This window comes from Anticarsia gemmatalis, chromosome 28 (assembly GCF_050436995.1).
Source record: "Anticarsia gemmatalis isolate Benzon Research Colony breed Stoneville strain chromosome 28, ilAntGemm2 primary, whole genome shotgun sequence".
NCBI classification, from domain to species: Eukaryota; Metazoa; Arthropoda; class Insecta; order Lepidoptera; family Erebidae; genus Anticarsia; species Anticarsia gemmatalis.
This window is the reverse complement of record NC_134772.1, coordinates 1,334,291-1,358,734: the sequence shown is the minus strand read 5'-3', so window position 1 is coordinate 1,358,734 and position 24,444 is coordinate 1,334,291. Positions and strand designations below refer to the sequence as shown.

The window sequence follows — 24,444 nt, the reverse complement described above, 5'->3', positions numbered from 1 at the left end:
TTAGGAAGTTACGGTCGTAGACCTCCTTGCCTCGGAGAGTGCGTAAAGCCGGACCTGCGCCTGACTTCTCTCTCTTTACGGCGATCTAATTGGGAGTACAGAGAGAGAGTCCATAGAAAATCTGAGAGATGATTCAAAAATCAAAAACAGTTAACCAGATTATGACAGAGTATGGCTAATGATAGTTAGTTAATTCAGTTAGTTGCTAACCTACATATAATTTAGTTTGCTATCTATTTTGTTAACAGTCACGTGAACACACATCCAGCCAACATGTCAGACATCAATATATTCTACTCAACACCGTCGTGCTATCTGAAGGCTATCTACCTGTACGGAAGGAGGGATAAGGCTGTTTTTACTGAAAAGGTATGAAAATAATTTTGTGACATTATCCTTTCATACATTATTTAAAGTCTTTCCTGTTCTCGATGGTACTTTTTTAATCGATTTTATTCACATAATTTATTGATCTAATTCATTCGTTACATTAACCAAAGTTATATTAACTTTAAAATGTTTGTGGGTTCGATTCCCAGTTTATGTACACGTAAAATCTACAAATGTAGATATTATTCTTGTAAAAAATGTGTGCCTAATAAAATGTTTCAGTCTGTAACGAGGCAAAATTTCAGTATTATTTACGAAAAAATTACATAGTATCAAGAATGAGCATTTTAAATGAACCATAAGAAAGTTTTAATTTTTTTCTCAAGTACCCAATTTAAGAAAGTGTCTTCTTCCAGGGAGACCACCTTCCATACGGCAGTGACCTGGTGACGTACTGGACCGGCTACTACTCCTCCAGACCCAGCCTCAAGTATCTGGTGCGAAGAGCTCATGTGTTCTTGCAGGTCAGTCTGTCATCTACCGCTCGTGATCTCACATCGTTTTTAATAAATTAAATTACTTAAAAAGACGATTTAAAAAAAATACACACGAATTAGGAACATGGGGTTCTTTTTTTATTTGGTTAGGTTAAGATTGGTTTAACCGATTCTGATAACTATTTTTTGAATTGTAACCTAGTGTTACCTTTATATACGGGTCGTTTTTGAGATATCACACTTTAATGTGCAACTTAGCTACTAGCTAGGTTATGTTTGTTGTGTGGTTTTTGCTTTGTAGTCGTTTTTTTGTTAGAATTCAAGATTTTTGTTCATTCTAGTATCATAATATTATTTTAGGTGGTCAAGCAGTTAACAGTGCTAGCCAAACTTGGAGATTCATACGAACTACATCTCCTGCGTCATGCTGTGAGCCTGGTGTTACATCATGATGCGATCACAGGTACGTTCCAAAGAAAAACAATTACAACAATAAGATTTGTAGGTTCAAAAGTATGGGATACTTACCTTATTCATAAAAATATATGAAGTTATGAAAGGCTTATAAAGAGTTTTGTTTCTTTCACTCCTTAGCGAAATGAAAAAGAGAAAACATATTGTAGTAGTTTTTTAAGTAAAACAGGTTTATAGTGTGTTTATGAATAATTATTTTTTAAAACTAATGTTCACTTGTTCCAACGGTGAAGGAAAACATCTTGATGTAATTTCCATGCATAAAAGCTCTTCAACTCAGTTTTTGAAGAAATACGAAGTCATCAACGCACTTGGCTAGCGTGGTGAATATAAGACTTAACCCCTCCATCATTCAAGGATCATGAAAAGAGACTCTTGTCCAACAGTGGGACAGTACTGAATAACATTAATTGGATGAGATTCTAAACTATAATCTTTCAAAAATAAAATTCTTTCGTCGCCGCTACCGCTGTTAACATATTATTTTAAACTTGTGTTTCTGTAGGACTTTTCAATGATTAACATTTCCAATTTTCAGGTACAAGTCAACAGCACGTGACGAATGACTTCATCAGGATATTGAGTGAAGCCATCGATGCTTGTACTAAGAAGGTCTCCAATTTACTCAGGTACTATACAAACTTACTTCTGACTGGCCAAGACTTCGAATAATTGGCACATACATACATGATCATATACATACGTCTACTTTTATAATGAAGATTTGAAATGGCGAAAGTTATTTCAAATATTTTTTTTAGGTACAGTAGGAGGTCTTAGGTTTTGCTTATCACGTCGTAGCTGTTGTTATGGATTATAATTAATGTTATTAATTTATTGTCCTCTATTTTACCAGTTTCTTGACACCAACGTGGGGTGGGACTAGAAGATCCAAGAATAATCAGCAATTCGTCATTTGTCATCAACTCAACATGAGTCAGTGTAGGGTAAGCGCTGATATTTACCTCTATAAACTACTTCAACACCTCTTTGTTGAAGAACATTTACCATTATACTTAACGCAAATATACATTTAATTCTGGATTGCTTGCCGTATCGGCGCCGGTAACACTTACTAGAGTAGCTGGGTCGAATTAAAACGTAAGAAATCTATAAAACATCAATTCTGTTAAAAAACACATATAAAATATATTATTCAAACTGCGTCTGTTGTTTTGTGAGACATTAACTAAATAACTGTGTTATAAAGAGGTTTATAATATAAATAAATAAATATAAATAAAAAAAACATTATTCAGTTTACAGAAACGCAAGAATCAATGCTTCTGCTAGTTTACAATCCTCTCAGCGTGAAGACCTACCACCATGTCAGACTACCAGCCATAGCACTGCATTATTCTGTCAGAGATTATAACGGTAAGATTATACGCTCAATACTCTGTCCAACAGAATTGACTTGATCGCTTGTTCTGTGAATGAATTCACAAAGGCCACCTATTGTATAGTTTGTGATATGGTATAGATTACTGCTTAGTTTTATATTATTACCTAAATAGTAAATTGTTATAATGTACCTACACTATTGAATTGGGGTTAACCTGTAAAAATAGTGTAAGGATGAATAAATAAATAAATAAATAATAAATAGTTACAAAGTTGTTAAGGCAATGTCTGTACAAAGATCGCATGCAGCTCCCGTAGGGTGACTTGGCTCAAAATAATGTCTTAACAAATATTATAACGAATTTCAACTAGATTTTCCACAAAAGCATTCTATGATCGTAAAATATTTTCTTTACCAAAAATCTGAGGCTTAATTCCGGTTATTTATGTAGATATGTAAAATAATACTTACAAAAAAACCGACTTTAAAGCAACATATCTCTCCAGTTGTCGTTTAAAAATAGCTTGCTTAAGAAAATTTTACTATCATTTTTTTCTTACTTTATAACAGACAACTGTCGCACTATGAATAAATTGTTCTTACAACCATACAAATGTTTGTTCCGTGTGAGAATCGATCCCACGACCTCCCGACGCTCTGGTGATGACGTGCCGACTACCTTAAGCACTACGCCACGGGGGCCGTCGCATTACATTACAGACTAATAAAGAATTGGCAACGTAGCTTCTCACGCAGGCTGATTTAAAAGCAACTGGTCACCTTATGAAACGCAGACTCTAACTATAAAATTTCTCTTCATCAGACGAAGAGGTAGAATACCAGCTGGTCCCGCTCCCGGCAGCCATCATCAACCTCCCCGGCAGATCCTCTACAGCCATCCAGGAGTTGTGCTTCGAAGCTGAGAACATACCACCACTAGGTTTTACAGCATACTTCATTGCACCAGTCAGAGATCAATTGGTAAGATCGCATAAAATATTTACTGGATTTTTTGTTTTTAAAACAACTCCCGCACTAAGAATTGCTTTAGTGTCGCGGGGACTTTTACAAACATACAAACAACGGACACAAAGCACAACCAGACCCGAAACAATAATTTGTGGGTCGCACAAATAATTGCTCCGTGTGGGAATCGAACCCACGACCTTCCGACGCAGTGGTATTGGCGTGGCGACCTAGACCACTGCGCTACGGAGGCAGTCAGTGGGTTGTAGTTATGTTTAAAGATAGTGTGTGAGTTGCTCAAATATTTAAATTTATTTATTTTTCTATTCACAGGAAGAGATTGATTATCACAAGAAAACTACGCAAGGCAAGATTGAAGCAGAACAAGAAATTATTCCTAACATTTCTAATGAGGTAAGCAGTTATTTAATTCGAAGACATCTGTGGTTTAGTGGTTAAATTGGTCGCCACTCACTACCACAGCTCTCACTTGCCGTGGGTTTGATACCCTGATAACACAATAATCTACTCGAATAGTTGTTTAGGGTCTGGTAGCACTTTATGTCTGTTGTTTATATATTTAGAAAAGTCCCTGTAAGAAAATGAAATATACGCTTACGGGAGAATTGTTTAAAACACAATGACTTCAAATAGTAGGTATGTCTTTAAAGAAAGCTTTTTTACAAGTTATAATTGTTTTTCTAGGTCTGTAATTCCGTTCGAAGGTTTTTTATACCTATACGATTTTTTTTTCGAAAAACGAGAGCAGACCTAGAATTACAGCTATGTAGTCAGGATGTCACGAAGGTTGGCCTAGCTTCTTCTAAACATCCATACTATCCATACTAATATTATAAATGCGAAAGTAACTCTGTCTGTCTGTCTGTCTGTCTGTCTGTCTGTCTGCTACTCAATCACGCCTAAACTACTGAACCAATTTGCATGAAATTTGGTATGGAGATATTTTGATACCTGAGAAAGGACATAGGCTACTTTTTACCCCGGGAAAATGACGCATTTCCCGGGAAAATTCAGGTGGCGAATTAAGTCGCGAATAATCAATATCATAATGACATTAAATTAACAAAATTCCGTTGTCATGGCAACTGTTTTAATGGCGGATATGCCTTAGCGCGACTTCGTTATATTAGGAGATATTTAAATAATTTTGATATATTTTTCGTGAAAAAAGGCATATTTTATATCATCACGCTACGACCAATAGGAGCAGAGTAACAGTAAAAAGTGTTATAAAAACGTGGAAAATTCTGACCCATTCTCTCTTATGTGGCGCAAGCAAAGTTGCGCGGGTCAGCTAGTATAATATAATGTAGTAAACATTTTGAGTACAAGGTGTACAAGTAATTAAAGCAATTACATAATCTATTAGAATATGTCTGCAATTATATAAGTATACTAGCTGACCCGCGCAACTTCGCTTGCGTCACATAAGAGAATCATAATTTTTAACGTTTTTGTAACAATTTTCACTAGTACTCTGCTCCTATTGGTCGTAGCGTGATGATATATAGCCTATAGCCTTCCTCAATAAATGGGCTATCTAACACTGAAACAATTTTTCAAATCGGACCAGTAGTTCCCGAGATTAGCGCGTTCAAACAAACAAACTCTTCAGCTTTATAATATTAGTATACATAATATGTATTTATTAGAATCAAGATTTATTTGTCTGTAATTTTGCTTGCTTTTATTAAATATAGGTTGGGATATACTTAAACTTTTACTTAGGCTTAGTATACACTAGCTTTCGCCCGGGACTTCTTTGCATACCTTCAAGAACTGTACTAAAGAACTTTCATGCATGCAAGGTTGCATCACGATGTTTTTCTTCATCGTTGGAACAAATCATAATTATTTCTAATACACACATTACTTCAAAATGCTTGATGCCTCGGGTTCGAACCTGCAATCACTTGCGTGGGAGGTGCCAACTTATACGACCCAGCTATCACTGCACTCAAAAGGCGTAATATATTTTTAATAATATTCATTTTGTTCCAGTATTTGAAAGTGACAGTAGACAAGAACACAGGTCTCCTGGAGTCAGTGACGCACGTGGACGGCATGAAGATAGACATATCTCACAACTTCTACTACTACGCACAAACACAGCAGCCACTACAGTCTGGCGCGTATAGTTTCAGGCCTGAAAAACAAAGACCTATTCCTGTAAGTCATTTAAATTTCAGATCGTTTATTTAACCTGAATTCGATTACTGAAATACATTAAATAAGGTAGCAACTTAATAATTCGTAAATAAGTAACAAAAGTTAAAACGATCTCTCAGGTCAAGCAACTGCATCCGGTATTCAGCTGCATCCGGTGAGACAGAAGCCGACTCTAACATAGTTGGAAAAAAGGCTAAGCTCATACCTAATATTAGGTCGGGGAAAAAGTTTTTCCCCGACCTAAGCTCGTGGCTTAGTTCACAACAGCCGCACGGATCGATCTCTGAGGTTAAGCTACGCTTGCCGAGATTGTTCCGTGGATGGGTGACCATCTTATACATATCGAGTTCTTCCGTGTTTCGGAAGGCACGTTAAATTGTGGGTCCCGGCTGTCATTTTCGAAGATCTTTGACAGTCGTTAGCAGTAGTCAGAAGCTTGAAAGTCTGATAACCAGTCTTACCGAAGGGTATCGTGTTAATACCCAAGTAACTGGGTTGTGGTGGTCCGATAGGCAGTCGCTCCATGTAAAACACTGGTATCCAGCTGCATCCGGTGAGTCTGGAAGCCGACTCCAACATAGTTTAGAACAAAGGCTAAGCGAATATATAGAGAATATATAGCGAATATATAATATAGTATGTATGAACTTGTAATAAAATCTCTTTGGCTTCAAGAATCACAAATGAGTACACGGTTCATTGGGTTTCCTTCAGTAAGCTCGTGAGGTACCCAAATATCGAGATATTTTGTGTAGAGAAAAGATTATATTACAAGTTGATACCTACTATAATGCGAAAAGACTTTTTCCCCGACCTAATATATTTAATTAAAAACTTAGTTCCTGCATAATACACTTGAGGCGCTGCTCAAATTTTCAAAGCTTTACTTCTTCTTCTTGCAGGTGACAGATAAAGTAACGTACAACACTATCCGAGGGTCTTTAATCAAGGAGATACGTCAACGTTTCGGTGACTGGATCACTCAGATCATCAGACTGTACCGCGGCGAGGAGTATGTCGAGCTCGAGTGGATTATAGGACCTATTCCTATTGGGTGAGTGTTCAAGACATTACTTTTCTTAATGCCTCTAAGACAGGAATGTAGTGAAGAGTTCAAATCCCGGGTCTATGTCTTGCCGTGGTTTTTCAGTCCTTAAAGTTTCAGGAAATCTAGATTTATGGGTTCATCCCATTATTGTTTTAAGGCCAACGTTCTACCGATGATTACTGTACGTCAAATAATCTAGTTTTTTTGGAATAGTATTCTGAGTTTCTCTGTTAAGTTATTTTCAATGGATGCTCAGAGTTAGGCAGATTGCAGATTTAATTTCGTGCTTCAAAAAGCATATAATGTCATCGGACTATCGCTCCACCAGGCTATGAGAGTGGTAGAGTGTACCTGTGTATTTTACAAACACGCGACACAATTTTATTTGATGAAGTTGTCCGCTGAAAACTACTGAAACTAGGCGTTAGGACAGACTTCTGAAAATATTTTAGTAAGCCAGCAGTGTTAGAGTGACTTATCACCTTGTTATTACGAAAGGATACCTGGGGGCTTTCACATATCTCAGTTAACAACCAGTGTACGTCAAACTGATGGTCACTATTCAGGACATTGCTGCTTTGACGTAACATGTTAATCACTATCATCTTAGGGAGAAACAATGTACAGCATAGTGGCTTTCAAATAGTTGTCAACTGAAATACGTGATAGCCCACCTGAACCCAATAATGAGAGAGTTTACGTACATTTTTTAAAGAAGTTATATAACGGTTCCTGGTCATTATTTCAGCGCGGACCTAGGCAAAGAGGTAGTAAGTCTGTTCAGTACTAACGTGTCAAATAACGGCGAGTTCTTCACGGACTCCAACGCACGACAGATGATCAGACGGACTTGCTGGAATGAGACTGCTAGTGAGTATTAGTTACCTTTCTGACCTCTCTTTCTTATGTCAAGACTGTTAATTTTAGACCATAAACCTTTAAAAAATACGAGATTTTAGATATAAGATTTCAGGTCCGAAACCCTAAAACTATAAGTTTATGTCACTCGAAAAAATTGCAGAAAGAATTCTGTTTTTTTTAGATTACAGAAAAGGCAGATTTACATAATAAAAAAAATGCTACTAAAAAGTAAAGACAGATTTAGGAACCAGATTCTTTTCTTTAAATATCTACTTACATATTAAGCAAGTAGTTGCATATTCGAACCCGAGGCAACACACCAAAGACTTTTCGAAATTATGTCTTTTAGAAATAATAATCACTTGTTCAAACGGTGAAGGAAAACATCGTGATGCAACCATTCATGCCTGAAAGTTCTTTAGAGCAGTTTTTGAAAGTATACAAAGTCTCCAACCCGCAATTGGCCACTGACCAGCGTGGTTGACTCAAGGCCTTTTACGTAAAAGAAGGATATACAAACAAACGACCTTCCACTAGTAATAAGCTATCATAATTAATGCAAAAGTCATATTTCTATTCTATTATTTGTAGGTCAGCAACAAAAGAAGCCGATAGCATCTTGCTACTACCCCGTGACGTCACGTATCTGTATCCATTCACTGAACAACTCGGTGGAGATGTGCGTGCTACCCGACAGGACGCAAGGAGGGACTTCTTATAACGATGGGGAGATCGAACTTATGGTGTGTATCTATCAGTCTTTCTTCTATCATCATCATCATTATCACTAACTTTGTCATCATTATAATCTTCACCAACGTTGCCATCATCAGCACCAACTATGTCATCATCATCACCAACTTTGTCATCATCATCACCAACTTTGTCATCATCACTTACTCTGTCATCATCATCATCACCAACTATGTCATCAATATCACCAACTTTGTCATCATTATCATCATCACCAACTTTGTCATCGTCACCAACTTTGTCATCACCATCATCAACTACTTTTTCATCATCATCATCTTGCTACTACCCCGTGACGTCACGTATCTATATCCACTCACTGAACAACTCGGTAGAGATGTGCGTGCTGCCTGACAGAACGCAAGGAGGGACTTCTTATAACGATGGGGAAATTGAACTTATGGTATGTATCTATCTGTCTTTCTCTTATCATCATCATCATTATCACTAACTTTGTCATCATCATTATCATCAACTTTATTATCATCATCACCAATGTTGTCATCATCATCACCAACTTCATCATCATCACCAACTTCATCATCATCATCACTATCATCATATCATCATCATCATCAACACTGTCATCATCATCATAATCATAATCAGCACTATCATCATCATCAACACTATCATCATCATCATCTCCATCATCACTATCATCATCATCATCTCCATCATCACTATCATCATCATCATCAACACTATCATCATCATCATCAACACTATCATCATCATCAACAACACTATCATCAACACTATCATCATCATCATCAACACTATCATCATCATCATCTCCATCATCACTATCATCATCATCATCTCCATCATCACTATCATCATCATCATCAACACTATCATCATCATCATCAACACTATCATCATCATCAACAACACTATCATCAACACTATCATCATCATCATCAACACTATCATCATCTCCATCATCATCACTACTATCGTCATCACTACCATCATCGTCAACACTATCACCATCAGACCTATCATACACCGTATTTCTACACTAAAATATGTTTTTGGCATTTCATAATTAGCTAATTTGACCGGCAGTCAAGTACCCTATTGTAACAGTTTAAAATTTATTATTTCAGGTGCACAGAAGACTACTAACGGATGATGGTTTTGGTCTAGAAGAGACCTTAAATGAAGAAGCATATGGTGTAGGATTGGTAGTTAAAGGAAAACACAGAATATTGTTCGGAAACTTTCGACAAGAAAGTAAGTTATCAGTATTACATTTTTATAGGTCGGTAAACGATCAGTGAGTTAAGTAACTTGTACATTACACAAATGTAGGTGCAGTGTTTGAGCTGAGCGTCTATAACCGCGTCTAACCGATCTCCCCTTTCAGGTGCAGGATTTATGTGATATTATATTATTCGCAGATGACACTTCTCTCATTTTTAAAGTAGATCGTTCGAAGTCCTGTTTTGTCGATATCAATAGTATTCTAGAACAGGTCCACAACTGGTTCACTTGTAATAATCTGTTATTGAATTCTAACAAAACTAAGTGCATTAGGTTCACTATGCCCAACGCGAGGAATTTAGGTACTAACATAGTCGTAAATGGGCAAACTATCGATTTGGTAGATTCGGCAACTTTTTTAGGTATCAGTCTGGATAGCAAGCTCCAATGGGGCACTCAGATAGCGCATCTCTCGGGGAGACTCAGCTCCGCCGCGTACGCAATCAGAAAAGTAAGACAGTTTGCTGGTGTGGATGCGGCAAGACTGGTTTACTTTAGTTATTTTCACAGCGTCATGTCTTACGGTATATTACTGTGGGGTAAGGCTGCTGATATAGATGTTATTTTTGTCCTTCAAAAAAGAGCTATCCGTGCAATTTATAGTTTAGGAGCGCGAGACTCCTTGAGAGAGCTTTTTGGGCAGATAGGGATACTGACGGTGTCATCACAGTATGTGCTTGCAAACTTGTTGTATATAAAACAAAATTTAGGGACTTTCGCAACAAATAGCGATAGACACAATTACAACACTAGAAACAGACACAAATTAGTAGGTCCCCATCATCGTTTACACAAGGTGCACAATTCGTTTGTAGGTCTCGGCATTCGTTTCTTCAACAAGCTTCCAAAGCACATCATGGATTTACCCCTGCCAAAATTCAAAGTTGCTGTTAAGGAACATCTCGTTAGGAAAGCTTATTACAGAATTGATGAGTATCTAAACGACAATAGCTCTTGGGATTAGTCGCTCGCTTGATTAGGATTCTTTGAAATGGAGAATGTTACTAGGTATGCCAAATCGCTTTAAATTTTGACACAGTATAGCCTGTATGTATACATATTAACTAGTTTTTGTTTTATTCAAAAATACCGAATAGTTTTGATTTTATAAGCATTCAAAGTTTCGAAAAATATCGAGTCCCGCTAACAGCCGCGTGAGCGGCTATGACGTCATACTACATTGCCGCGCCGCGCGGGCCGCGTCTCGCTTAGTATTTTCGTAGTCTTAGTATAGCTTGCGTAGTATTTTGTTGTGTTTTCGTCCGCTTATGTATAAAATAACTTATAATAATAGTAAATACTATTCGATTAATAAAATGGAATAATGGTTGCGAATTATTTTGTGAAACAAATAGAGGTTTCGTGCCTCCAAAATCCTACTTAATATTATAAATGTGAAAGTTTGTAAGAATGTACATATGTATGTATGTTATCGTATGTACGTATGTGTGTACGTACACGTATGTACATATGTATGTACGTATGTATGTATGTAAGTATGTACGGATGTTTGTTACTCTTTCACGCAAATTTGACTGAACCGATTACGATGAAATTTGATATATAGGTGGCTGAAGACCCAGAATAACACATAGACTACTTTTTATCCCGAAGTTCCGAAGGATCGGGATTTACGCGGGAAGGATTTCCATGCGGACGAAGTCGCGGGCCGCTTCTATGTAGTATATTATACATATAAGTACCTAATATGTTAGATATTTACGATCACTGCATATTATAATGAAACAATTTTTAACCGAAATAATCGCGTACTTATTGATTTTACATTTTTCCTGCCACAGTAAAATCAATAAACTCGCGATCAATCCGGTTAGAAGTTGTTTCATTGTAAGATGAAGTTATTTATTATTACTTATGTACTTACCTACATAAAATTAAATTACATTTAGGCACAACATATGATTTCCTAGTATTTGAATTGGACATTTTTAAAAGTATTTAGGAATAATTTCAACGCATTGAGCGCGCGACCGCAAGCGGACTGTGTGAGCCAGACTGAGCAAGTGTAAAGTGACGTCACACCGTCACCGAGAGCTAGCGTCGTGCGGTTACAACTTGTTTTACTTATAAATCGAAAACTAATTGACGTATCGAAGTAATTCTTTCACCAGTATTTTTTATTTTTAAACGCGAATATGGAGTGCTAAAAATCAAAATTAGGTAACATTCTCCATTAGGGAACTTTGCTATAAATTGTATAAACTCAGTAGCAGTAGGTCTAAATATTGTAAAATATGGGCAATTAATGATGCAAATAGGTGATGTTACGTACAATTTGATGTTATTCATAAAACTGTCACTTTTTCTTTTATAATGTTCACAACCAGTGTGCTCACTTGCTGCCCATATTCTTATTATCACATGCTAGTAGGTGCTCCCAACATACGGTATGATCAGAGACTAATAAATAACCTAGCTATGTTCATTTAACTTAATTGACGTTTAGTCTATATCGCTGATTGTTGGCAGCTCCTCGCATGATCAATTATTGTATCAACCACATTGTAAAACTTTTTGGCGATTGAAAAGAGTGGCCGTGAGTTTCTCGCTAGCTCTTCTCATAAGGCTCTACCCCCTTTCCGAGCTAGTGGTAGATTCAGTAATTGTAACGACTATCATAAGTGTCAATATTTGACCTAAATGAATAAATGATTTGATTTTGATTTTGATTTTGAACCCCCGGTTTCTGAGTACATTTATCGGTAGTTTATCTATTCAATAGCGTTTTTTTTTGTATTAATAAATTGTTTAAGCACTAGTGAATAGATAAACTACCGCTAAATGTACCTCAGAAACCGGGAGTCAGAGATTCAAGTCACGCTTGTTGTTTAACATAACGACAGTTGACAAAGTCGACTAAGGCTTGAGCAATTTTGACACTACGTTGACCTCTAACCATACGATGATTATGAACCATAATGATGTCTAGAAAGAAAACAAAGTAATTTATACATACATACAAAAAATCACGCCTATTCCCCATAGGGATAGGTGCAGACCAAAGAATGCCACTTCTTCTTCTTCTTAGCGTGTGCGTAGCGTGCGATAGCAACAAATTATAGTATTAATACTGAAAATAGTGTATGACACTTTCTGTCTTGCTATACACTAAAGCGAAAGCCACTTAGTGCGATTCTTACAAAGTTCTTTTACTTCATTTACATCCATACATATAGGACCGCAGGTTACAAGTACACACACCTGAACATTTTTGTAAGACATTCAAGAAAAAAATTATATCTTTCATGAATTATACAGTTCGAAGAATTATAAATAAATAAATAAATAAATATTATTGGACAACTCACACACGGTCATTTGATTCCAAACTAAGCAGAGCTTGTACTATGGTAACCAAATAACTGATAAACATACTTATATACTTCTAAATACATACTTATATAGATACATTAACATCCAGGCTCAGAACAAATACTCGTGCTCATCACACAAAGATTTGTTCCGGGTGGGATTTGAACCCACCACACGCGGCGCTACGGTTGTTGCGGCGAGGTGACCGCTTAAACCACTGCGCCAAACGTGCAGTTAAATTATAATGGTTTTCATGTTTCAGTGGACGATCAATCATTTTCCGAACGCATGACACAGTCAGCTCGCAAGTGGCAGTACGAGCCATGGCTTTTCTTGACTTCAGCTGATAAACTAAGCAGAAGGAAATGGCAAAACGTTAGAAATAAACGTGTAAGTAGTCTTTTTAAATACGATTATATCAGCAAGAACTCATTTTTAAACCTTAGCACTTAAATTAAATAAATATAACCCATTAATGTCCCACTGCAGGGCAAGGGTATCCTCCCGTAATGTGGGAGGGGTTAGGCCTTGAGTCCACCACGCTGGCCAAGTGCGGGTTGGGGACTTTAGCACTTATTTTCGCCATTTTTATGGTTCTGGTTGACTCTACAGCGTTTTTTACACCATCAAAGAAAGTATATAAATCACTAGCTGACCCGCGCAATTTCGCTTGCGTCACATGAGAGAATGGGTGAAATATTTCCCTGTTTTAGTAACATCTTTTGCTGATACTCTGCTCCTAGTAGTTGTAGAGTGATGATATATAGCTTATAGGCTTCCTCGATAAATAGGCTATCTAACACTGAGAATTTTTCAAACCGGACAAGTAGTTCCTGAGATTAGCGCGTTCAAAGAAACAAACAAACTTCAGCTTTATACGTTGAAAAACGTTATACGGTACAGCTACGGTACGTCTACGGTACGGCTACGGTACGGCTACGGTACGGCTACGGTACGGCTACGGTACGGCTACGGTACGGCTACGGTACGGCTACGGTACGGCTACGGTACGGCTACGGTACGGCTACGGTACGGCTACGGTACGGCTACGGTACGGCTACGGTACGTCTACGGTACGGCTACGGTATGGCTACGATACGGCTACGGTACGGCTACGGTACGGCTACGATACGGCTACGATACGGCTACGGTATTCATCTCCTATCTTACGCCTGCCCTCTCACTCGTCGAATTGGTTATCCGTCCCACCAGATAAAAAATTCAACCCATTAACGTCCCACTGCTGGGCAAGGGTCTCCTCCCGTAATGAGGGAGGGGTTAGGCCTTGAGTTCACCACGCTGGCCAAGTGCGGGTTGAGGACTTTGCATGCCCTCAATAAATGTATTAAACAAATTTTAGGCATGCAAGGTTTCCTCACGATGTTTTCCTTCACCGCGGAAGCATGTGATAGATAAGAAAAAAATAGATTACCTAATATTCTGTCGTTTAGTTTTCAGCTTTAAAACTCCACGGTCTACCACGTCATATTCAAGTCCTGACCTTGGAGCCGTGGAAGGCAGGAACTGTGCTGCTCCGTCTGGAAAACACTAAAGAGAATCCCAACACAGGTAACGAAGTCATTTTTACCTATTTTCACCTATTTCTACTACCTCGGCGGCCGGTAGCTAGGCAACTGCCGCGCTGTGGTCTCGGGTTCGAATGGGGTTGGGTCAAAAAGTTGAGATTTTCGTATTGAGAGAGTTTTTGATAGGCATTATTTGTCTCTCGGCAGTTTTAAAACTGATATATCACGCATTAAAATTCAAAATCAAATCAATTATTCATTTAGATCAAGTACAGACACTTACATAGTAATACATAGTCAAATATAGTAGGTGAATTTAGCGCCAGTTCGGGAGGTAGGACCAATGAGAGTTGGCAACAAACTTCTGGCCAATTTTTAATCGCCAAAATATTTCTTCTATTTTTCAACTAAAATTCATTAAGGGTGACAAATCACCATCGAGCTATGCTACGCTGAGCTATGTTTGTGCTCGATATTGTTTCAAACCAGTGGTTCTCAACCAGTGGTCAGCAGACCACCAGTGGTCCGTGGAAGACAAAATATGGTCCGCGAATGATTATAAAATTTAAAATTTTAAAGATGATTATTACACTTTATTTTTAATGTACTTACATTGTGGTACCAAAGTCAAAGTCAAATATTCTTTATTTCATAAACTTAAACAAGTATTTGTAATCGTCAAAATATTTTTTATCTACCACCGTTTTGGAAAAGCTGTTGCCCGTGAGAAGAAACGGCAAGAAACTAACGGCTTGCTCTTTTTAAATGTTACCTGCTAACAAGAATAATATAAAAGTGGTCCCGGACTAAGAAAAGGTTGGGAGCCCCTGTTTTAAACAGGGTGTGGCCTCACATAGTGCAACACCGCATGATTTGTTTGTATCCTCAAATAATTATTAGACGAGCGAGTTCATCAAACAAAGTACAGCGCAGTATAGCTCGATGTTGATTTGTCAGCCAAATTATATTAAGGAGCACCACATTACCACACACATTTTGCAGAAGAGTTCCTGGCGAAACCAACTCACACCGTAGTGGAATTGAAGAAGATCTTCCTTCAGCTTCAGATCAAGGGTATCAGGGAGACAACCCTCGCTGCCAACCAGTGGCTTGATGATGCACGCCAAATGGATTGGAGCACCAGGTATTTTAGTCATTTATTTAACTCGATTCTGCCTTGTTCCTGCGGAAAACAGGTTTGAAGCAGTTTGTTTTCTACATAAAAATTATCTGTTTTTGCCATGCTACAAATGTTTAACAGCACAACTGGCTCCCAATTTCCTCTTGACAAAAACCCGAGGCAAATAGTATCTAAGTTTTAAACTACTATCGCCCATTTTACAACGAAATAAAATCCAGCGCATCCCCTTACATAATATAATTAAGTATTCCAATTTTATACCTTTTTCTTTACTTACCAGTTATCTTTGGACACGCAATCACCCCCCACGAAAAGGGGGATGGATGATCATTGATGATGATTGTATAGCCCTTGTTGTGAATCTATGATGTAATTGATAAATTAATGACCTATGGATTTTAAATTAAATATTATTTATCATAAACTTTTCTTTTCCTCAGATACGTGTACAGTGGAGCTGATGATGGAATGCTCCCAGAAGACGCAGAGGAAGCTAAGGACAAACCATCCAAAATGGAAGAACAAGAGTCAGGTACTACAACATCTTTTCAAAAAAATGAAAGAAAGAAAAGAAAAATCAGTTAAGCCATTCTTAAGTTTTAGCGAAACGTACATACACTATAGCCAGTTGTGCTTACCAGGTGGTAAACGATCTATGGGTTAAGCCAGCCGCGATCATAGATGGGTGACCGCTGGTTTCAACTGAGTGTCTCCGCGCTACATAGAGCACACACACATATTATTATATTATTATTATGTTTACATATGGCACAGATAACAATCGTTGAGTCAAAGGCTTTTTAGGGCAGTTTAAACAACATTGACTCTTTGACCATGAACCATAGGATGGCTAAAAGCGAAACTAACAAACGTATTTTTTGTTCATCCCCAGGACATTATTCAGATGAAGAACAAGACCTAAACAGACGCAAACACATCCACCGCCAGCGCTTAGGTAAAAAAGGGAAAGCTAAGGCCAAAATGGCGCCGTATTTAGAGCGAGAAAGAGAACGGGAGCGAGAAAACGAGAGAAAAAAACGGTCTATAAACAACACACAATTAGACATAGAGCCTTATTATAACAACACGATGATTGAGGACGTGAATTTAACAGAAATAACTACTTTATACTACAAAGATACCACTTTTTCTTCGACGACAGAAAAGCACAATGTTTCTATCAAATACGATGAGATTTTCAGAGTGTCTGCTACTCAGAAAACGCCGAAATTAAGCTTTTTGAGCAGAATGAAGCCAAGTAAACTGGCTCAGGAGTGGGTTAATGATGATGTGGTGTCTTCGGAGGAGGATTTCTCATCTAATTTGAAGAAACGGTCGCCGAGGAGACGGACTGGACTTAAGAGTGCTAAGAAACAAAAAGAAGAAGGTAGGTTTAAACAATAATTGTTTTTTGGGTATGAACTTCGGAACGAAACTAAATTTAAGTGGCACCCAAATATCGAGCTTTTTTGTGTAGAGAAAAGATTTTATTACAAGTTCAAACATACTATAATGCGAAAAGACTTTTTTCCCCGACCTAATATTCTTAAAATCTAGTGGTAGAATAGAATAAAAAAGTTTCTGGGGAACTTTTTGCTCTCTCTCGGTTAAAATGGAATTAAATGGTGTTGTGAATGAAGTGGGATTAGAACCTTCCTCCTGAAACAACGGTAGTGGCGTGGCCGCCACCTTTACCACCGTGTCATGGAGTCCGATTGACTTGTACTAAACATTTAACTGTTTCTTTCAGAAGTAGTGATAGATGACAATGATGACGGAATAACCAAGTCTATCTACGACATGTACTATAGACGTCCCAGGACTCAGTACAGGAAACCTTCTCGCAGCTCAGAGGAAGACAGAGTTAGAAAGAAGAAGAAGATGAGAAGGTAAGAGAAATACACTGTTTATAAAGATTGAATCATCTGAAAAATCAATCAAAAAATGAAAGATCTGTAGCGGTAGTGCTTCGGGTTCAAATCCCAAGTTGTACCAAAAATTTGAGTTTTCCTTCAAGAAAACTTCAGTAAACTGCCTTACTACCTAATAAACGTCGTGTAAGCTCTGATCTATACTTAATATTATAAAGTTAAAGAGTTTGTTTGTTTGATTGTTTGTTTGTTTGTTTGTTTGTTTGAACGCGCTAATCTTGGGAACTTCTGGTCCGATTTGAAAAATTCTTTCAGTGTTAGATAGCCCATTTATCGAAGAAGGCTATAGGCTATATATCATCACGCTACGACCAATAGGAGCAGAGTACCAGTGAAAAATGTTACAAAAACGGGGAAAATTATGATTCTCTATTGTGACGCAAGCGAAGTTGCGCGGGTCAGCTAGTTAGATATACTCCCAACTGATATTTGGCCACCGCGCAGCACTGGCCATCTAGCATTTAGTTTTATAAGCGTATGGCACATTATTTTAAAGGGTTTAAACTGAAGTTTTCAGAGTTTGACCTGGGTCGCACCAAAAATTAATTCCTGAGATTTTCTGTCAAGGAATGTTTAAAAAATTTCTCACATTTAGGAAGCTTAGGTTGTAATGCTCTCCGTGCCTCGGAAAGCACGAGTTATGTCTGAAATCCTGCGCTGGACCTCTCACTGGTGGTTTCGGTTACCCGTCCCACCGGACTATGATAGTGAAGGAATAGAGAGTGTACCTGTGTATTGTGCACACACTTGGACCGGACACTAATAAAGTCTTGCACCATTGCGCGTTGGCTGGTTTTATTAAAACTATGTGATTCTATGCATGTTTGCAAAAAACTGCTATATTTAACTTCAGAGACAGCCTACTACAGATACTATTAGGACAATTCATTCCAGATACAAACCCCACAGCGACTACTACGACGAAATAGAAACGACTAAAAGACCAGCGAGGAAGCAGACCAAAAGACGCAAGGTGCCCGTGGCGGATATGCCCTTCTTCCTTGGAGACCAGGGCAGGAAGACCAACAGGGAGGAAAAGAGGGGAGGGAGGGTTAAAGTGATCAAAGTGGATGATAGGATTGAAGTTATAGGTAAAGTAGAATTTTCCTGGCAGATTTAATGATGATGACGTCTCATGGTAGAATTTTCCGGGTAGATTTAGTGATGGGGACGTCACATGATAGAATTTTCCGGGTAGATTTCATGATGATGACGTCACTTGGTAGAATTTTCCGGGTAGATTTCATGATGATGACGTCACATGGTAGAATTTTCCGGATAGATTTCATGATGATGACGTCACATGGTAGAATTTTCCGGGTAGATTTAGTGATGGGGAAGTTACATGGTAGAATTTTCCGGGTAGATTTCATGATGATGACGTCTCATGGTAGAATTTTCCAGGTAGATTTAGTGATGGGGAAGTTACATGGTAGAATTTTCCGGGTAGATTTCATGTGGATGACGTCACATGGTAGAATTTTCCGGGTAGATTTCATGATGATGACGTCACATGGTAGAATTTTCCTGGTAGATTTCTTGTGGAAGACGTAACATGGTAGATTTTACTTGGTAGATCTTATGACTATGAAATAAAATGGTAGAATTTTCCATGTTGATGACGTCACATTGTAAAATTTTCTGGGTATATTTAATGATGCTGACCTCTAATGATAGAATTTTCTGGGTAAATTCTATGTTGATGACGTCACATGGTAGAATTTTCCTAGTAGATATCATGTGGATGATGTCACTTGGTAGAATTTTGCGATGTTGTATCACGATGTTTTCCTTTACCGTGGAAATGTTCGAACCTTCTGAAAATCTTGAAACTGAAAAGAAATTAAAACAGAATCAAATTAATTAAACTTTCTTTCCAGAATCCGGTAAGAACTGGGCAGGTAGAACGAGGATACGTAAAGACAACAGTGGGATGGAGACTCAGGATTATTCTGAAGAAGAAGAACTGGAGAATATCGAGAGAGAATTGGTTGAGGACCGAGCTGAGAGTAACAGGAGGAAGAGGTAAAGAACATGCGTGGTAGAAGGTCTCAAAAGATTGAATCCAAATTCCTTGGCGCTCATAGCCAGTTGCACTCCACGGTCGGTAAACGATCTGTGGGTTAAGCGACCGTTGATTCCAAAGATGGGTGGCCATTTAGCTGTCGAACTTAGCGTGTCCGTGATTCGTAGGGTACATAAAAGTTGGTCCCGGTTGTTGTCATGTCATAACAAAGGCTTGACCAACTTTGCTACCACTGTGCACTGTAACACTGAGTTAACCCTACGTTAGGCCGAAAAACTTATGACTTCGTGCCTCGAATAGCACGTTAAGACCAATGACTGTCCAACAGGATTATAAGAGTGACGGAATGGAGCGTGTTTCTATGCAAGTCTGGTAGTTGCATACGAGAACGCAGATAGTCAAAGACGATGATATAGTCAAAGACGATACGTTACAAAATATGCATTTGTTCTAATCATATTAAAACATAACTTTATCTTCCAGGAACCTAGCGAAAGACGAGAAAGACGACCTAGGAGACGAACAGGCTCCCGAACAGGTTGAAGAAACAGAATACGTGGTGACGCTCAGACCAACACAGATAAGAACCTTTGTTGTATGGTTCGAGAATAACAGAAAAACATATAGCACGGGATAAAAATACTTACCATACCCCATTCTGAGGTACATTTAGCGGTAGTTTATCTATTAAATAGCGTTTAAACTCATATATAAAATGCTATTGAGTAGATAAACTACCGCTAAATGTACTCGGACACGGATAATAGTCGCGTAAGCATGGAAGTTTAAAACATTAGCTACTGACCGCGACTGCATCCGCGTGAAACAATTTCCAGGGGTAAAAAGTATCCTATTTGTTTATACAGGTTGTAAACTATCAGTGTACCAAATTTCATTAAAATCTGTCCAGTAGTTTTTTTGTGAAAGAGTAACAAACATACAACGATACGATCTATCGATCTCCTTGTAATCGTCTCTTTTCGTCTTCATCTTCTACGCAGCTTCTAAAGTATGCATGTCTTATGTAAAACATATAGTTATACGGCATATATTTTAGTAATTTCCTTAATGAAGTTCCTCTGAATCTCTTTTATGTACGAGTCACGAGTTAAAATATGTATGAAATGTCTCATTTTCAATTTTATGATCAAAATTACTAAAAGAGCACTCATTTGTATTCCAGGATTAAAGTGTAGTAAGTGCCAGTTAAGTTTATGTGCCTTGTGGCTTGTTGCTATATTCAGAGACACAAACTTAAATGGCATATGCTCTATTGAACAGTGTTGCCAACTGTAATAAAATTATAATTTATTATGTTACTTTTAATTAAAATTAAGTTTATATATATAATCGTTGTTAGTTTAAGTTAAGTAGTATTATTGTATTGTTACAGTATTAGCTTTTGTTATTGTAAATATAATAATTATTATTTATTGAGTTGTTTTATTTGTTTACCGCCATTATATACCGGAGCAAGTAAAACCGAAAATAAGGTTTTAGTATAGCCAGGTTTCCACCGCGAGCGGAACGGACCCATTAATGACTTCGTGGCGCAATTCCCGGAGTTCCTGGGTTCTATTTCCAAGTCTTGTTATTTTTGTAAGCTACACTAATATTATAAAGCTGAAGAGTTTGTTTGTTTGTTTGAACGCGCTTATATGACCTTGCGCTAGCCGCCAGTGACCTGTCCAGTGTTGAATCAAACTAGCACCAATTAGTTTGATAACATAAATGAGTAAATGAGGGTAATCCTGACATTTTTAATAATATATAGACAAAGAATACCTAGAGAAGAATAATATTTAATAAGTACTAATACTTATTAAACTTGGAAATAGAAAAATGAACAAAATATTTTTTACGAGTACTATATATTAATTACAACGCCATCTATGACAGAGTATCGTAACTAGCTAGGCAACATGAAGACGCAGACATCTCTATGATTCAAATTTAATTTAGGGTTATATATATATGTATATGTTAATATTGCAATAAATAAGTCGATTTATTTCTGTATCGGTAATGAAAATTCATTGTTCTGTTTCAAAATCACCAAAATTGTTTTTTCAATATTGGCAGCATTAAAACAAGTTTTTATTCATCATCGCAGTTTTCATGTCATTCAACCTTTTCATTCAGACTGCGATGCCGGACGTCGTAGTGACAGCGTGTATGACAGTCATGGACATTTTTTCGAATTTCTAAAAAGCCTTTGTGTGAGGCGCTTTCGGTGCTATTGTTTTGTGCTTATCTATATTAATTGGCATTATTCTTGAGTTTTGTAAAGTTCTGTTCATCTGTAATTAGTGCTGTGCATGTGATTTAGGTTTAAATACATCAGCTGTTGCAAACAGCTGACTCTGTTGTGAGCTTTTCGATTTCGGTAAGTTAAATATTGTTTTATTACAAAAAAACTATTGTATTAAGTCACATAACTCATTTAAATCTCTTAAATTACTACGTCTAACTTTAATTTAAAAGTATTTTAATTGTTTTCCGTCACACGTGTGGAGTTTTTTTTTTGTTGGAATTGCACAACTTTTTTCAAAGATTTCTTTTTGATGTAAAGTTCCTACAGACCTACATGTGAATTGTGAATATTGTGATTCACACGATTATTGTACGTGTAAAAAAAAGGTTACCATATTGCTTTGTACTAAAATGCTCTCGTAAACCGTTTTTTTTGGTTTATTATTTATGTATTTCATAACTTTTTAAGTCATCTTTTATTTTGCGGAATGCGTTGAATGTAACTTTTAATTTGTACACGAAATAGGTATAAGTTTAACTAGGGTTGCCATCCGTCCGGGTTTCCCCGGATTTGTCCTAGTTTAGAGGACATCCGAGGAGCGTCCGGGGAAGGTTTCATTTGTGGACCGGCTTTTAAAAGAAAATTTGGGCCGTCCCGCCCGCGAGGTACGTTCTATGCTCGCACACCACGATCAACCGACGAACCAAGTATATTCACCGTTCCCCCACTCCTCCCGTCGCGGTTGCTCTTCTTGTTGACATGTCCGACTTTCGGGCTCTAAAATCCGGGGTATTCACGCGTCTTGTCCGGTTTTCCAAATTTTACAGATGGCAACCCTAGTTAAACTAACCTACCTATTAATTTATTACGAAACACAATTATCACATTTTATTATTTGTTTTATGAAACGTATGGTTTTTATTATTCACGACAATGCGAGCTGTTATTATACCAATTTTTTTTTTCATATATAAGTTTTACACGTCACCAACTGGTTACAGTTAACTAACTGTAAATACAATGGAAAATCTGCTGAAATTCAGAAATGAACGAATTATTTTCACACCATTACTGACATTGTTATTATGATAATTTATTCAGTGTCTCATGACAGAACACCTTCCTTGCGTTAGGTTTTTGACAAGTTATTGTAGGTACCTACTTACACATGATTTTTTGGAGTACAGTTCTTTACGTATAAGTATAAAAAAATACTTTTAGGAAACCAGTTTCCAAACTTAGGTTTCCTAAACGGCTGAAGGGATTAGTATAGATGATAACTTACACCTAAACAAGTAAGAAAAATGTCCTATTTCGTTTTTTTTCTCATTATTTTCGTTCCAATCAACACTCTTCGCCAACTCATGTTGCCAAAATATAACTTTGCCGTTTGCGTAAAACAAACTCAGTAATAACTCCATTGCGTGTGTCATTTGACCTAGATTGACCTATTAGTCCAAGATTCCAGAGCTGCCAGACCTACGTCATTTTAGCAAAGCTGAAAGGACTATGGGCGGAATCGTCCCCACCCATCAACAAAAATGAAATGTAGCTCAATTGATATATCTTGGCAAGACGATATTTTTATACTATGGCGACATTGCCCAAATGCATGGGGTTCTCAAAGTATCTTACGTTTAAACAAATATCTCGTTAACGTATTATTGACGACTAATTCCAAAATACATGCTCATTTATTTATTAATTAGTGCACAGCGGCGGACGCCGCATGCACATAAAGATAGCTGGGTACAAAATAACCCCCTCCCCCCGCTCTCCAACCCACGATTTTAGATCTGATCAGATTTTAATCTGCCAGCGCATCTGTTAGACAGCATTATAATTGACGAGTAAAAATAATTATTGAAATATGAAATCAATAACATGTATTAACCATATAATGGAAATGATATAAGTATATACATATGAGTGCCTCTGTGGCGCGGTCGGTAGTATATGCGACTGCGGTGCGAGAGGTCTCGGGTTCGAATCCTGGGTCGGGCCAAACAGTCTTTTCTGAGATTTTCTGTTAAGAATTTCCTAGAGATTGCCCGGAGTTAGGAAGTTGAGGTCGAAGACCTCCGTGCCTCGGAGAGCACGTAAAGCCGTCGGTCCTGCGCCTGACCTCTCACTGGTCGTGTCGGTTATCCGTCCCACCAAACTATGAGAGTGATGGAATAGAGATTGTACCTGTGTATTGTGCACACACTTGGACACTATAAACAAAGTCCGGCACAGATGGCCAGTTTCAATGAAACTGACCGCCGTAGCCGTATATCGGCTAGGAGGACATTATTATACATATGAGTTAGTACTGTAATATAACAATAATGTTAAAATAACTTACAAATGTAAAATAAAAATATACGTTAAATAATAATTACAAATTGTTTTTTTTTTTTTAAATATATATTCCCACTGATTTATCAAAAACAAAGGATTTTAATTAAATAGGGGGCACTTTATGAACACGTTGGTATCAGTTCCATGTTTGTTGGTA

The 24,444-nt window shown here is 37.5% G+C and overlaps 2 protein-coding genes across 2 annotated transcripts in view; both read left to right on the top strand.

Annotated features, from left to right (window-relative positions):
- The window catches only part of LOC142984734 (lysosomal alpha-mannosidase-like), a 28,724-nt gene extending 8,394 nt beyond the window's left edge, over positions 1-20,330 (top strand). The window contains exons 9-30 of the mRNA XM_076132491.1: positions 249-369; positions 747-854; positions 1,188-1,290; positions 1,840-1,930; positions 2,158-2,248; positions 2,561-2,678; positions 3,470-3,627; positions 3,946-4,026; positions 5,635-5,802; positions 6,705-6,856; positions 7,599-7,720; positions 8,303-8,454; positions 9,577-9,703; positions 13,329-13,456; positions 14,518-14,635; positions 15,595-15,736; positions 16,174-16,265; positions 16,626-17,120; positions 17,484-17,622; positions 18,559-18,755; positions 19,545-19,689; positions 20,174-20,330. Coding sequence (XP_075988606.1) covers positions 249-369; positions 747-854; positions 1,188-1,290; positions 1,840-1,930; positions 2,158-2,248; positions 2,561-2,678; positions 3,470-3,627; positions 3,946-4,026; positions 5,635-5,802; positions 6,705-6,856; positions 7,599-7,720; positions 8,303-8,454; positions 9,577-9,703; positions 13,329-13,456; positions 14,518-14,635; positions 15,595-15,736; positions 16,174-16,265; positions 16,626-17,120; positions 17,484-17,622; positions 18,559-18,755; positions 19,545-19,689; positions 20,174-20,327 — 3,202 coding nt within the window. The 3' untranslated portion in view covers positions 20,328-20,330. The remainder of the gene's footprint in view (positions 1-248; positions 370-746; positions 855-1,187; positions 1,291-1,839; positions 1,931-2,157; positions 2,249-2,560; positions 2,679-3,469; positions 3,628-3,945; positions 4,027-5,634; positions 5,803-6,704; positions 6,857-7,598; positions 7,721-8,302; positions 8,455-9,576; positions 9,704-13,328; positions 13,457-14,517; positions 14,636-15,594; positions 15,737-16,173; positions 16,266-16,625; positions 17,121-17,483; positions 17,623-18,558; positions 18,756-19,544; positions 19,690-20,173) is intronic.
- Positions 20,331-22,014: 1,684 nt separating this feature from the next.
- LOC142984913 (putative multidrug resistance-associated protein lethal(2)03659) overlaps positions 22,015-24,444 on the top strand; it is a 35,277-nt gene continuing 32,847 nt past the window's right edge. Inside the window, exon 1 of the mRNA XM_076132795.1 lies at positions 22,015-22,076. The gene's annotated coding sequence lies outside the window, so the exon portion shown is untranslated. The remainder of the gene's footprint in view (positions 22,077-24,444) is intronic.